The sequence below is a fragment of the Crocodylus porosus genome, unplaced genomic scaffold, assembly GCF_001723895.1.
Source record: "Crocodylus porosus isolate Cpor-Errol unplaced genomic scaffold, CroPor_comp1, whole genome shotgun sequence".
Classification (NCBI taxonomy): Eukaryota; Metazoa; Chordata; order Crocodylia; family Crocodylidae; genus Crocodylus; species Crocodylus porosus.
The window spans coordinates 55,722,287-55,737,022 of record NW_017728943.1 but is presented as its reverse complement, the minus strand read 5'-3'; the positions used below and the strand labels follow the sequence as shown (position 1 = coordinate 55,737,022).

At 39.6% G+C, this 14,736-nt stretch overlaps 1 protein-coding gene across 5 annotated transcripts in view; it reads right to left on the bottom strand.

Moving 5' to 3' along the window:
• Window positions 1-14,736, bottom strand: part of THADA (THADA, armadillo repeat containing) — a 291,659-nt gene that overhangs the window by 243,086 nt on the left and 33,837 nt on the right. For 4 of the 5 annotated variants that reach the window (XM_019549394.1, XM_019549396.1, XM_019549397.1 and 1 more), the window contains exons 19-23: window positions 9,634-9,769; window positions 9,201-9,337; window positions 8,042-8,197; window positions 6,581-6,735; window positions 857-966 (exon numbers count right to left, since the gene is read on the bottom strand). In XM_019549394.1, coding sequence (XP_019404939.1) covers window positions 857-966; window positions 6,581-6,735; window positions 8,042-8,197; window positions 9,201-9,337; window positions 9,634-9,769 — 694 coding nt within the window. Of the gene's footprint in view, window positions 1-95; window positions 216-856; window positions 967-6,580; window positions 6,736-8,041; window positions 8,198-9,200; window positions 9,338-9,633; window positions 9,770-14,736 lie in introns of those variants that run through there. The other variant, XM_019549399.1, reaches the window with a different exon arrangement.

The following is a 14,736-nucleotide window of genomic DNA, read 5'->3' as shown; positions in this document are numbered from 1 at the left end:
GAGGGGGATGAGAGGGGGAAGTGGTATATGATGCGGGGGGTGATACGCCCATGCCCTGCCTGCAAGCAGCTTGCCAGGGCCCGTGTGCAGAGCACGTGATCCCCTGACAGCCAACCACCTAGCTCTCCTGCTCCCACCCCAAGCAGCCAAGCTAGAAGTGCCTGGAAAATCAGAGACAGAGCAAAATCCCAGACATTTGCTTGAATTTTAAAAACCTGCATGAACAGGAGGGCAGTGGGCCAAAAAGAGGACAAGTTCAGGAAAACCCAGATGCATGGTTTTGTTACACCATGCTGCATCACAGCTGGGAAGCAGAAGAAGTGGCAGTGGCAGCCAGGTCTTAGTGGCTGCCTGCCTCTGACTTGAGCTACGTGATGCTAGGACCCTGCTGGGAAACACTACCCACCTTCACCTTATGGCATGCTTTGTGATATGTTTCAGGTAATGTTCTAAATGGCACAATACACAGTTCACCCAACAGCAAGGAAAATTTCCAAGGCCACATACAAATGCTAAGGGGAAACAGCACACCTGCCATTCATTCTTGTACTTAAGAACTGCAGGTTCCAGCAGCTTCACTCCAATTTTCCCATGAATTAACCAGAACAAAAACAATTAAGGAAACAGATTTTTAGAGAGCCAGGTATTCAAACGCTTGAACGCTATTTCTAAACTAACCTGATCATAGAGCTAACTTCATATAGTGGGCAAACAATCACTATAATTCAATCAAACCCCAAAAGAGCATAGGGGATTTGGTTTTACAGTTAGCTACAGGACTGGAGCAACATTTTGTAAAATTAATACATTAAAAAAAAAGAGAAAATAAGAAATCTGTGGGTTGTGAATGTTGTACCTGGAGAGCGTTTCAGTGAGCTTCACAAAGCCAGTGTAAGCCAGTTCAAATGCCCCTCTGTGCCTGGACTGCAAGAGATGATGTTTAAAGTAATTTCCTATATCTTTAATCTAAAAAAAAAATAAGAAAGATAAATCATAATTTCGAATTAATGCTACTGCTACATTCACACATCCAAAATCCTTTGAAACTGATGTTTCAATATATAAGCACTACTATATACAATGTACGTACTACGTCGATCAACCGCTCATCTGAATCTCAGTAATATTTCTTCAAGTCAGAATAATTCTAAAACAAAAATAACTAGACCATAGCTAATAAAAGGCTTTACTTCAAAAAATAATGAAAAACACATAGACAATTAGCTCTTGCCCCTTACAATGAGGTGTCATTAGCTGAAAAATTATAAATAAATTACTTTTAAATATTGTAATTTCAAAGTATTAAATTATATTTTGGGACAGTTTATAGGCAGTAGTGCACTTGGAGACTCACTGACTTCCAAATTCTAATCGTATGACACTAACCTCTTACTGTTTTGTTTTGGATATCAAGAAAGGATTAAACTAAATGTCCTCTGACCAGTAAAAAAGAAAAAAATTTTATAGAAAATCATTTAGGAATGGAAGAGGATTCCTATTATAGTTTAAGTTATTGGCCCTGTACTTCTTTGAATTTTCTAAACCAATTAATTAACTTTAAAATGTTGTGATTTTATTCACCACAAGAAATAACATGCACTTCCCCCCGTGTGCACTTGGTGCACATGGAAAATTATGCATTTGGTAGATAAACCATACTGCTTTCAAGCTTCTAAGGAAAGTCAAATAATGGTGCAAAATAAAGTCTCTACTGTGCTCTTTTAACTGTTTAGTAGAGTGAGAACGATACTTAAAGTGTAAGATAGTAAATCTGCATCTTCACATTTAAATGTAGCTGATATCAATAAATCAAATTCAATAAATCAAACTGTAAGCTTCAATACATCTTTTGAAAAAAGGTCTCTTGCAGGATTAAATCTCACAGTTTTTCTGAGCTCACTCTCAGTAACACTCAAATGATGACTAAATCAGACACCAAACAGCATTTATTAAATGCATATAATCATAACATTTGTCAAATGACCTTTCATCTTTTCCATTTTTCAGAGTAAACTTTCACATATAACTTCAAGTAAGCTTTGGGACAAAATTAAGTCAACCCAGATTTTGAGACAGTATAAAAAGTACAGTTTAAGTGTACTGTGTATATTTGCGCACGTGCCAGCCATGCAGCATGTATGTGTGTGCACGTACACATGCATATGTAGTGCGCGTACAAGTTAAAACTGCTGACCATATTCAGAGCAAGAGCCTTGAAAACCAGCTGACAACACATGCAAATGCAGAGTGATCGACTGACTGGGAAAATCTCTTGAATAAGATAATCTGGCCTTTTTAAATTCACCAGATATAGTCACAGAAGCAGGAGGAAAGCCTGAAGGGCTATTTCTGTTTAGGTCAAGGATTGGCAACATTTCTTGACAAACAGCCACAACCCTCAACTTACAAGATGTTGATGTGCCATGGGCGGACAGCAGGGAAGCCCTGAGGGGCCCTATCCTTGTTGTGGCAATGCAGCCTCAGAACCTTCCCCGAAGTCTGTCCTAAGGTACATGTGCACTGCTACCAGCAACAAGCCAAGCTGGGCCTCCGCAGACCCTAATGCAGCCACTTGCAGCCTCCTGGCTGCTTACCTCAGTCAATCTGGAGTCTGGGTAGGCCCCTGATGCCCACCACAGAGCCTGGGCTGATCGCAACAGGGAGGCTGCAAGCAGCTGCATCAGGGTCCACGGAGCCCTGGCTTGGCTTGTTGCCAGCAATGGGTGCACACACATGGCAGCGGATGGTGAAGGGGCCAGTGCTGCACTGCCACAACAGAAATCGGGCCCTCAAAGTTCCCCTGTTGTCTGCCCTGATGCATGTGCACCAAGTAAAATGCCATACATGACAGAGTTTGCCTACCCCTGGTCTACGTAGTAACAAAGTTACGTGACTACATTCAGATAAGTAATTTCTTTTGCTCTAAGACCAACAAAAAACTGACTGGTTCAGATGGAATTCCTGATACCGTGTTTGTAAAGCAGCTTCATCCCTTTGTCCCTTTCGATAAACGTGCAAAGGTCCAGGCACAAGGACTTTGATCTACTAGATTATCCTTACTAACAAAGACGGCAACTGGTAAGCTCTTTGAGCTGCTATGGGAAGACCACACTGGCCCCACACGGGAACTCAGTCTTTGGCTTGATCATGGTCAAACTGGTGACCACATTCAGGGTCAGGAAGAAATTTTCTCCCAGGTCAGATTGAACTGGGATGTTCTGATAATTCCCATGCAGACTCACCAACAGTGCATGGTACATCCCTTGCCACTTGTCAGGCCATTTTTGCCAGTTATAATACTCTTGAGCTCCTCTATTTTCATGGAGGAAGCATAGCACCATTCTTTCCAAGGTTAGAAAGCAAGGCCTGCCAGGAGCACCCAACAAATCCAATCTCGTATTCTGATGCTAGGGTCCTACAAATTTCTCCCAGCATATGTTCCTTTAGGAGCAGACACTGACATGCAGGCAATAACACCACTTGGAAAAAAACAGCCAATGACAGCTACCCTAATAGAGAAGGACACCAAAAGCTGCTGGCCACCATTGCCCAACCTCTTAGATATGACATCACATGACTCATGGGGCCATTCCTAAACTGGACTGGCAGCAAAAGGTAAAACTGGGGGGAAAGCAGAAGGAAAAATCCATCAAGCAATGAAAATGCTGGCATCAAAGCACCAATGTCCAAGTTCAAATCATATCATGGGTCACAGGTGGACACAATGATCTCAGACTAACTACTGTTTATCCACATAAGAGTACCACCACATAATGTGGTGCAATTTAACACAATTAGTATAAAATCAACACAGATCCGAAACTAGAAAGAAAGGAAAACTACGAAGTGAAACTGAAAGATTGGCAGTGCCATATGAGGACAACTCTAGTTCTCAGCTAAGAACAATGGTATTAAATTTTCCTTAATGAGTTTTAAAATGTACCTTTACCAATTTGTGTAACAGTGAAAAGACGGGTGTGAACTTCATAGGAAGTATTATCATTTATCTACAATTTACCTGCCAATTACAATTTAAAAGTACACTCAGTTCCAAAATTTGGTAGCATCTCCCATTAAAACAAATTTAAAAGATTACTGATAATCTATGCAGGGCTGTCCAGCTGGCAGCCCACGGATGCACACAGCCCATAAGGGGTTAAGTTGAGGTTCCCAGGCTCCTACTTAGCCACTACTCCTCACATCACCCCTTCTGCAAGGGCAGGTAGAGACTCCAATCTTATTCATTTTTCCACACTGTTTAATAAAAATCAGAAGCAGCCCCAGTTCAATGTGCACATTATTAACTTCAGCCATTTAAGGCCAGGGTACATGGGTACAAACACAGCCTGTACAAGGAAACTTCATCTTCCCTTTGTATTGAGAAGTGTCAGTTGTGAGACAGGCAGAAGCTGGGGCAGGGTGGTACCTCAGATACTAACTGGTTCAGAGAAGCATGAGCTTTTACAGGCAACAACCTACACTCTCAAATTCTATTAAGAGATCAAGTAGGTTGTTGGCTATAAAAGCTCATGCCTCTCTGAACTAAGCAGCTTCTAAGCAGACACCATGCTCTACTCTCTTTGTATACCTTCTCTTTGTATGTAGCAAGGGCCCGCCACATCAGAGAGGAAGAGTAGATATCATTGATCTACACTAGTGATCACTCAGCATGAGCTCGCAGAAGTAGCCCAGTGAGCAAAAGACGACAAACACCCTTTCTAAACCCACAGGAGTTACTAGCCAGAGAGCCTTCTCCCTCACACACCAAGGGGCAGGCTAGCTTAGTAAAAATTTCTCAAAGGGGTATCTACTGCAGCTCATGTGTCCTCATTTTCACATAAGGGAGTGGTGCATAGATGGAAACTGGGAGAACTACCTTCATGTACATCAAACGGCTCTGGATCAAGCCCTCAGTACAACCTGCAGATTCAACTCCCATTAAAAAAAGGGATGGGATTACGGTCACATTTTCAATTGAAAGTAATTATATAAATATGGATAAACACTGTTAAACTAAAAAAAGACACCTACAAAAAAGAAAATGCACTGAGGTGCAAGTGGCTTGATGTCTTCTTACAGACAAAACATACTAAAACAGTTACACTGCTGAAGTAAAATTTCACCCTCAATATACTACTACCATGAAACTCAATCTTTAAGACTGCAACCTTTAAGGTTCACTTTTCTACCTGCAAAACACAACTACATAGATTATTTATAGATGAACAGTCAAACAAACAGTCTGCATATATCTACTTGCTTGCTGGTTTTATGGAAAAGAGAGTCCACTGTTTGAATATCTGCCTGAAACTCACTTTATTCCTCTCCATATAAAGATGTTACATTCTGCTACACAAGAATGACAGAGATTTAACAATAGTTAACAACAGTTTATTACCAGTCTATTAGAGTGGCCTCATTTTCAAGTGGGAACAAGGTACTAGTATCAGGGTTGACTGTAATGCTAAAATACCAACTCCTGTTTGATTTGGAGCAGATTAAGGAACATGATTGTGAAGGTATATTGATGTTCTATCATCTACACCGCACAGCTTTGCAACAGTGCAAGCACAGCTGCTAACCAGCTGAAAAAAAGACAATGCATGAATAAAAATATCAGTGTTATTTCCAAGGCACTGCATGAGATACCATAAGAAAATCAGATCAGCAGCATACTATACTGTTATTTATTTTGTCCTAGAATGTTGCAACCCCTTAAGAAAAAAATATTTATTTGAAAAAGGTTAAACCCAAAATACATGCTGCATATTTCAGTCCTCTATGCTGGAAAACTGGTTTTGTTGAAAGCACAATGAAACAAAAAAAAATCAATTAAAAACAGAAGTCCAATAAATACAAAATATTCCCAAATGAAATGCTTGTGGTAAACTAATTTCTTGCAAATTATACTCAAGTCTCTCTTGAATGGTCCCAGACAGGGCACTGACTTTTGTGGTATTTAAATATAAAAAGTAGGTGAAGTAGTCAAACAAATACAAAATATCTGTAATTTTATCAACCGTATTATAGAAAACATATGTAGAAAAAACAATATATTTCACTCCCCAGAATTACTGAATATTGAGTCTAAAAAAAAAAAAAAAAAAGCACAGTTTTAACCAGAGTCAAAAGTTCCTGGTTTCAAACTGGAAACAAAAAAACTGGACTGAGTCCAGAAGCACTGAATCAGCATTCATACTTCCAAACTGATATACACAGAACTAACCCCCAATGGCTGGAATTTCATCCAAGAAGCCTACACATGCTAAAGGTGCTAATACTACTAAATTAGGTTAATGTTTCATGGGTTTCTGCTATCAGAATATTAGTTACATATGACTTACTTTGTTTTGATTACTCTAGCATACCAATTTGTTGAAAATAAATATTGAAAATTTAAAAAATTATATTACTTTAGCTAAAAAAAAAAAAAAAAAAATAGAAAGTTCTACTGACACCACAGTAAATGGTAAATGAATGAATACAATATTTCCATACTTTCCCTATTCCGGGAAAATTTAGTAAATTTGGTAACCGTTTCTAAAAGTTAATGATTTTATAGCAAAAAAAGTATTCCTACCTGTTCTTCTGTTATCAATCCATCTGATGATTCTGATGTAGCCTTTAAAGGCAAAAGTTTACACAGCATCCCTAAAAGTAATGACACCTCCTTCATGCTTCTCCAGCAACATACCAATACCATCTGAGCTGTTACATCACATGTTTGCTCTTTACCTTTAAAAACAAACAAACTCCGTAATAGTTAGGGAGTAATGGAGTTATGACACAACATTCATTTTTTACTATAATTTTATTTTGAGAGTCTTAATTTAATTTTTTTTTTTTTTATAAAAATCATTTCCATATCCACAATATTTTAAACCAAATTCTCAAGCTAAACAAGATGCACTCATTCTTCTTTAGCCTAACTACTTCCATCTTGAAGACACCTGTAGTATATTATTCTGCTTCACAAGCCCAACAATATACAATTTTCTAAAGGATCAAGTATGATGTTTCAAAGGGCAGAAGTCCACTGCTTTGGTCAATGAAGCAATTGACAATAAACTACTAATAACAACTGAGAAGCAATTGTTAATAAAGTTTCACAAATAACTAAAACCTCAGGATTAAAGGAAAAACATTTTACTTTGTTTTGGAATTAGTTCAAATATCACTTAGAGACATGTCATTCACCACATCTTATTTGTTTTTTAACCAAGACTTCAAAAATGTTGGGATCATTCACAAGCATGAACTGATGATGATGCAACAGCCTCACCTAGCGGCCATCAAATGAGCTTCATTGAGAATTCAGAACACTATATTTACAGGCCCATTTACATGAAATAAAAAGCATGGGCCCAAACATACGATTTAAACTAGAGATAAGTGAGCCAATAACGTTCACAATTTTTTTTTAAATCTGTAGGTCATCTTGTAAGTTTGAAACTGGACACTGTAAACGGAAGTTTCCTTTAACGAACATACTAACTTACCATTCGATCAGCAACACAGGATAATTGGATTTTTATCTGCAACTATCTTTGCTACTGCAGGCAAATGCTAGACAACACAATACTGACTCACAACATCCCCTAAAATTTTACCAATTGACTCCAAGCTGAGGCTGCTTACTGTTCTTTTAGTGAACTGGCTTTTACTACATTTTTTTTTCACATTAAAAAAAATACCTCAAAAGTTTTACATAACACTGGATTGGAAGCCATACAACCACTTTGCAGCAAGAAACATAAGGTTAATTTGATTCAAAGGTATTTAAGATCACCTGGCTAGTATACCCAACACAGAAACTAGACTAATACCAAATGACTCCTTTTCACTTGTGGACTAGGAAAAATTAACCACATATAAATCAGCGTTTAAAATCACATGTGTGAACAACAAGCTTCTGACAGAACTGTCATATAAGTTAAATATTACACATAGCAAATAACTTCCAACTTCAATAAGCACTTAAATTATGAAATGTGCTGAAGTAAATATTCTGACTTAATTTAAAAAGGAGCATTTGAATTACCTCTCATATCTTCAGAAACATCAACTGGCTTGCCATCCACAAGTTTTTCCAAGTCTGTTCTGCAACCTTCTTTCAGAATTTTTGCTCGAGTAAAATAATAATTTGTATCACGGGGCTGTATCTCATGCAGAATCATCTGCAAATGGTCCGCAATTTCTAAGTATTAAATAAGGGAATATTCAAATCCGATTATTCAGAACTCTTTTCTCCATTTCTTTCACGTGCACAGAACTACTTCTGGGTACACTGCTAAATAAAAGTGTTAGCAGGAAAAAAAAAAACCCAAACAAATCTAATAAACCAGGCTTATTAGTAAAAGGAAGTTTCTTCCTTCTGACCCTTTAATTTGTATTAATACTCCAACAGATTTCTACATAGGACAGTGCAAGGAAACAATCTTTATCCAAAGTCAGATAGCAATTTAAGATTCTGGTATTAAATGAAACAGAACCCAAAGGAAAAAAAAAAAAAATCGAGCGAGTCTCCAAAAAGATTTAAAATAGAAGCAGTCACTGTTTGCTGCTGCTGCTGTGCAGTATTAAACTCATGTGACTAACACACACAATGCTATATCCACCGTACACAAAAGTAACTTTGTTAGAAATCAGTAGGATTATCTTGGAGTAGAACATGGTCCACATACTACAAACAATTCAGAGTGCTTGAAGTTCCCTACCAGGACATAGACTTGAAAAGCTTGGTGCAAAGACATATATGAGTAAATCAAAAACATTTGATAGCAAAATATATTTGGTGGTGTGGGGTGTTGGCATCTGGGGAGATGGACTTATACCCTACCCTAATTTCCCCTTAAAGAAAATGGAAACACTCATATTGCAGGGTATAGTCTCTTAGACCACATATCCCTTTATGACAATTTTGATAGTATTAGAGTATTTGTCAAAGGGAAGAGGATATATGAAGTCAAGACAAAGCTCAGCACTAGGTCTGACTGTAGCTACTTGCTGAAACAATACTGTCTCATTTTAAAGAATTCTAAATTCTATTTTTTTTAACTAAGAAACATGTGACAGAAATCTGATTTGCTAAGCAATTTAAAATACTGCTCATAACCTCAGATTTACTACAGCTTTCAAAAGTTATGTTACTTAACATTATGGCAATCTCAAAATCATTGCTAAAAATGGACTTATTTTACCTGAATCTGTGTCCATTGGAATAAGACCCTCGGGTGATGAACTCTGCACAACAGGAGCTACCACAGTAGAGAGTTTGTAGGATATCAATATAAGATCTGTCACCATGTGCTTCCACTCTGTCATCAATGTCAAGTTACTGTAAAAAAACATAATCAAGGAATATAAGTGTTATATTTAAAAAACGTTTTAAAATTAAATAATTATGACAGCTGCATTTTTAAACTGGTTGTTCCACAAACTGAAAACTATTATGAATTTAGCTCACATGAAAGAAGTGAATTGAATAGGTCTATAATAAAGAGTTGTTGAAGACAATCAGCACTATAAACTGAGTTGATAAATTACATGACGTGCTTTCACTTTCTTGTAAACAGCTCCGCCACACCATCTTAACTACACATAATCAGACTTCAGTTAGCATATTTTACTTACGTTAAAGGTAGCTGCTGCAAAGCTCCAGTTATACAATGTACTCTTCCATACAATGGGAAAGAAGCTGCTGCTTGAAGCAGGGACTTTTCCGCTTGGAATATTTCTCCCTCAAGTTTTGCTAACAGAAGTCTGACAACTAGAGAAAACAAAAGGTACACAGAAAAAAGGAACACTGATTTAAATATATATAGGATAAACTTGCATGCATGACATTTAGAGAGCAAAGTTTTGCATTTTACCAAATCTGCCATTCAACTTCATGTTGATTTTCTGTTTCTATCCAAAAAATATTATCCATATTTTTCAGTCCCTCCACGTCCAATAATAGCCTGGTCAATTTGAACAGGGTTAATTTAAAATCTTAGTCGGTTTGTAACGACTCAGGCGAAATCCTACATGCAGGTGTATTCATACACTTTACACCAAAGTCAACAGAAATAATTTACACATTTTAAAAAGCAGAATTAGGCCTTAAATGACAGTCTGAATGACAAACATGTAGGTGAAATATTCAACGTTCAGCACCTCTAATCAACTGCCTAAATAATCTTTCCATTTTTTTCAGTGGCACTTAACTCCTGCCTTATTGTTAGCTACAGCACGTAACAGCCAAACACTACTCTGGAAAGCATCTTTGCCCCCCACAACACTCGACAAAAGTATCAGCCAATATATAAAATCAAAAGTGTCAAAAACACATTAAAAGCCTTGAAGTGTTTAGATACCACAGGTGATAAGTGCCACAGAAGCGTTAGGTAAGGTCCACGGCTGGGGCTAGCATGTATTACGCATTTGTGAAGTGCATAAAACACAGCTCAGAATCTGGCCTCGCAACAAAAACCATTCAAATGTGAACAGATTAACCAATGCAGTGTCATACACTCCAGGCTGCAGACCAGTTGAAACAATGACTCTGAGCCTGTGCACATAACACATTAAACTCAGGTATACGTTTTGTGTACTAATGTAAATTACCCTGGGATCTGGACCAGAAAGACAACCAGTTTTCCCAGGGTAGCTATAATTACTGCACCTTGCCATGACCATGACTGAGCAGCATCTTTAGTCTGTTTGCACTGAGCAAACAGCTACCTGCAGGCAACTGCAAACACATGACACACAAAACATCTACACACCAGTATATTTTTACTCCTTTTTTCCTGATGTAACTCTAACACCTGATTTTACCAGGTGACATTGGTGCAGAGGCTGACATTTTGCGTTTGCTCCTATTTTACATCAATGCGATCGTGTCTTTGTCTGAGCCCTCAGAGAAATGAACTGATGGATCACCATTAATCTCACTGGGATGAGAGGTACAAAGCCAAATTGCATTTTAAATAAAAACATTAACTACTCAGTTTCTTAGCAATGAAAGTAAGAAACTGTATGTTAAGTCTACAGGTCAAGGGTAGGAAAAGAGGGCTTACTTACAAGTAACTCTAGTTTTGAGCTGTACTGTCCATATAAGCATCCTCATTGTGCATCCCCAAGAAATTTCTGCTTTTAGCCTTATCCATAACACTGCCTCCCTTCTGCTTCCCCTACATCAAGGGACTAAAGGAAAGTGTGGACTTTTTGCTCCCCAGTTCCCTCTCAGTTGCAGTCCTATACTGTGTGTGCCCATGAAATGTATGTATAAATGCTACATCTTTAAGAACTCCAGTTGCTAGCAAGGAAGTTCTCTCTCTCCTTTCAATGATGCCCCATACACATATCCTCACTTTTACTGACACCAAGAGAATGAGCACATCCCTTGAGATGGATCTTGGAGTCCCCTAGACTATAGACATCAAATTTGTCCCATTCCCTGAGCCGGCTCTTCATGAGCCTGACAGCAGCAAAGGCAGTGGCAGGGCAAGTCGCAGCAGAGGCAGCAATGGCAGACTGAAGTGCTGTGTCAGCACAGCCCTCACTTACCCTCCTCCAACAGCCATGTCCAACCAGGCCCTGTATCCCAGATTCTGTAGCCTCCACTAGCCCCACCCCTGAATTTCCTGGTCTGCCAGGAGCCCGACAATCCATGCCCAGAGGCCTCTTGTCTGACACCCCTGCCCTAGACTAACAGTGACCGAAGGGCCACGAAGTACAGTATTTGCCAAGGAACCTGTGATTGTTCAGCATGTGGTAAAAGGATATATTGAACTCAAGGTGGCTGCCCTCTACAGAAACACTGAGCTGGGATGCTATCGGGGTGTCTGGGCTCCGATACAAAGACGGAAGGACCACAGAGGGCAGCTCTGCACAGCAGTATCATAACACATACTACGTTAAAACACTCCCATGAGACAGTCTCCATGCTGACACAGCTATATCTTTAGATCTCTGAGCTAAAGAAACAAATAGTTGTGATGATTTTCTAAAAGAATAAATTCTGTGCAGATGAACGGGCTGAGCCTTTTTCACATCAAACGAAGATAGAGACATCTCAGCTGAGAAAGAATGAGGTCTGGAAAGGAACACCAGCACATTGATTTGTTGGGTGAAATGGAATTCAGTAACTGCCTTAGAAACTTAGGCTGAATCCCTAATGGGACTTTTTTGACTGCAAAACCCCGTGTAGGCAGGAAGGCTGTTTTTGTGGAAAGGTGGAACAGAGGGCATGTTACTGTGAGTTTGAGTGATGGCCCCATCAGAGACATGAGGACAAGCTTAGGTCCTATTACAGAACATGATTTCTCCTTGGCGGGAAAACACATGCTGCCCATCATACAAAATGGTAGGGCCTGACCGGCCACCAGGTGTACTCTGCCTGAGCCGATGGACAGATTTGCAGAGCAGAGCTTCAGCAAATACTCTTGTATAGCAAAAACAGGAGATCACTCAGGGGTCCTTTCCCGCCAACAGCTATATACTATGGTCTGCTTATCTGGATCAGTATGTCTCGTGGAATCCTCTGTTGTGTATAAGGATATTAATTATAAGGGAAAGGCACTTCTCTACTTTTCTTCCCCCACCCACTTCCTCCCCTCCCCTTGTTTTCTACCCTTTGTCTTCCTAATTTCCAGCTATTTACTTTTTCACAGACTGCCTCTTTTCTACCTTGGAGAACTCAAGTAGTGTCTCCTTTATTTACCTATGGCATTTCCCCCCTTGTTTCCCCCCTCCCTTCCCTTCTCTACCTTTCGTTTTCCTAACTTAATTCTCACTGACATCACGTCACACTTTTAGCTTCTTTCATTCCTTGGAGATCTCAGGACAGCAGAGACTCCCTATGTTTGCAAAGAACTTTCTTCCAACTACTCAGTTGATCTAATAAAAGATATCACATCTACCCAAAGAACCTTGCCTACCTCTCTCTCACAGTCATCCAGTGTTCAGGCTGAGCGATTACGAAGATGACACAATCTTTCTTTAACCCAGCTAGTATCACCAGCAGCTAGGGCCATGGCCATTTGCAGTGAAGTCCTTGCTAGTACTATGCTGTAAGCACTAATAAGGTGTCTAAACATATATACTCATATATGCAGAAATGTTATGTGGCAAGGAGAGTCTGAAAATGAAGCTTAAAGACTCACTCCACATTTGAAAGGGGCTGTCCTACACAATGCATCAGATGCTGAAAAACCTTGAGATAGTTCAAGTCTTAACCACGGAGGACAAGGATCGGCTGACCTTCTGAAGATCTCCCAGTCTCAAAACCAGGACCCAGAGAATCCTCCCAATCTAGGAAACTAGACAAGTAGCTTACTCACGGCGTACTACAGTGCCAAAGCTAATGCGTGGCATTACTGGATGCAAGATGAACACAGCTTAAGCCTCAGAGAGGGGGAAAGCCCTAACAAATACATTTCAGAAAGCTTAAGGAAAAGTAGCTTCATTCCTCTACCACAGAAATTAAGCAGTTACAAGACACTGCCTACAAGAAGATGACCGGCCCCCTTCGTCAGGATGGTAATGTCACATAACTATGGCCTGCCCTAACTGCTAAGGCAATGTCTCTGAGGCCACCTCCAGGAAGGATATGCACACTAACAGTGACCTGAAGGAAAAAAAAAAAAAGAATTCCTGAAAGAAAGGAAGCGGGAAACAAAAAGAAGAGCAAGGGAAGAGGGAGAGAAGAGACAGACACATCATTGAGGTCTAGAAGTGATACTGAACAAAATTATAAAGTACTAAGCAAAAAAAAATTCAAAGTATCTTATGACATGAAGGCCACATTTACCCTTAATTTCTGTGCAAGATTGCTTACTGACAGCTGCATGGACTGAAGTGAGTACCTAGTTCTAAAGTTTTACCCCAAACTTATAAACCAAAAGTGAAAAATGGAATTCAACCTTCTCAACTGAATGTACTCAAGAGACTTACTTTAAGTTCAGGGGCTGGGTGGAATGGGGGGGGAGAAAAATCTTGAGATCTGAAGCAGATAAAAAGATAGAGATCAAGCTCTTGTTCCAGGCCTATCTTTTAAAGGTAAAGTGGCAATCAGGAGGCATCTAACAAATTCAGTAGGATTCAAAAGCATCTGCTGGTGCTGGCTCCACTGAAGAAAAATCAGACCACAAGTTGTAGGAATCAAAATATGACTGTAGGTGCTTCTGGGCTCCCAAAGGTTTGTAAATTTTGGACTGAAACTAGAGAAGGGGGCTGTAGACTTCTAAACCTTGATACTCTTCAAGAAAGAGCTGTACCTATCCACATTCTGAGAAGCTCACTAAGAAGGCTGTCAGAGGTTTGCCACCAAGACAACTTCGCAGTATGCCAATTGCATGGGTGACATACTGGCTACATCTGGTGCAGCAGCAGAATGGGAGCAGATTTTGGTTATCCGATACAGATTTGGGGTGGGGATCCCATCAGGCTGGATCATGTGAACGGTGACAGGATAGAACTTGTCAGTTGCAAAAGCAGGCCCAGGCCTTTGTAAATCCATAGCTGTGACCTGGGTGGAGACACCAGTGTGGAGCGCTCATGTAAACCACACTCCTCTCACATTTTCCATAGCACTGGGATATGGTGTGCTGCACCAAGGGATGACCTGCAAGAGCTTCCAGCCTTTGCAGAGCTGTTAGCCAAATTTACACAAATGCAATACCTAAACCTAAGCAAACTGCCAAAGAAAACAGGTAGACTTCTTCCTTCAAATAAGGCCATGATAACAGC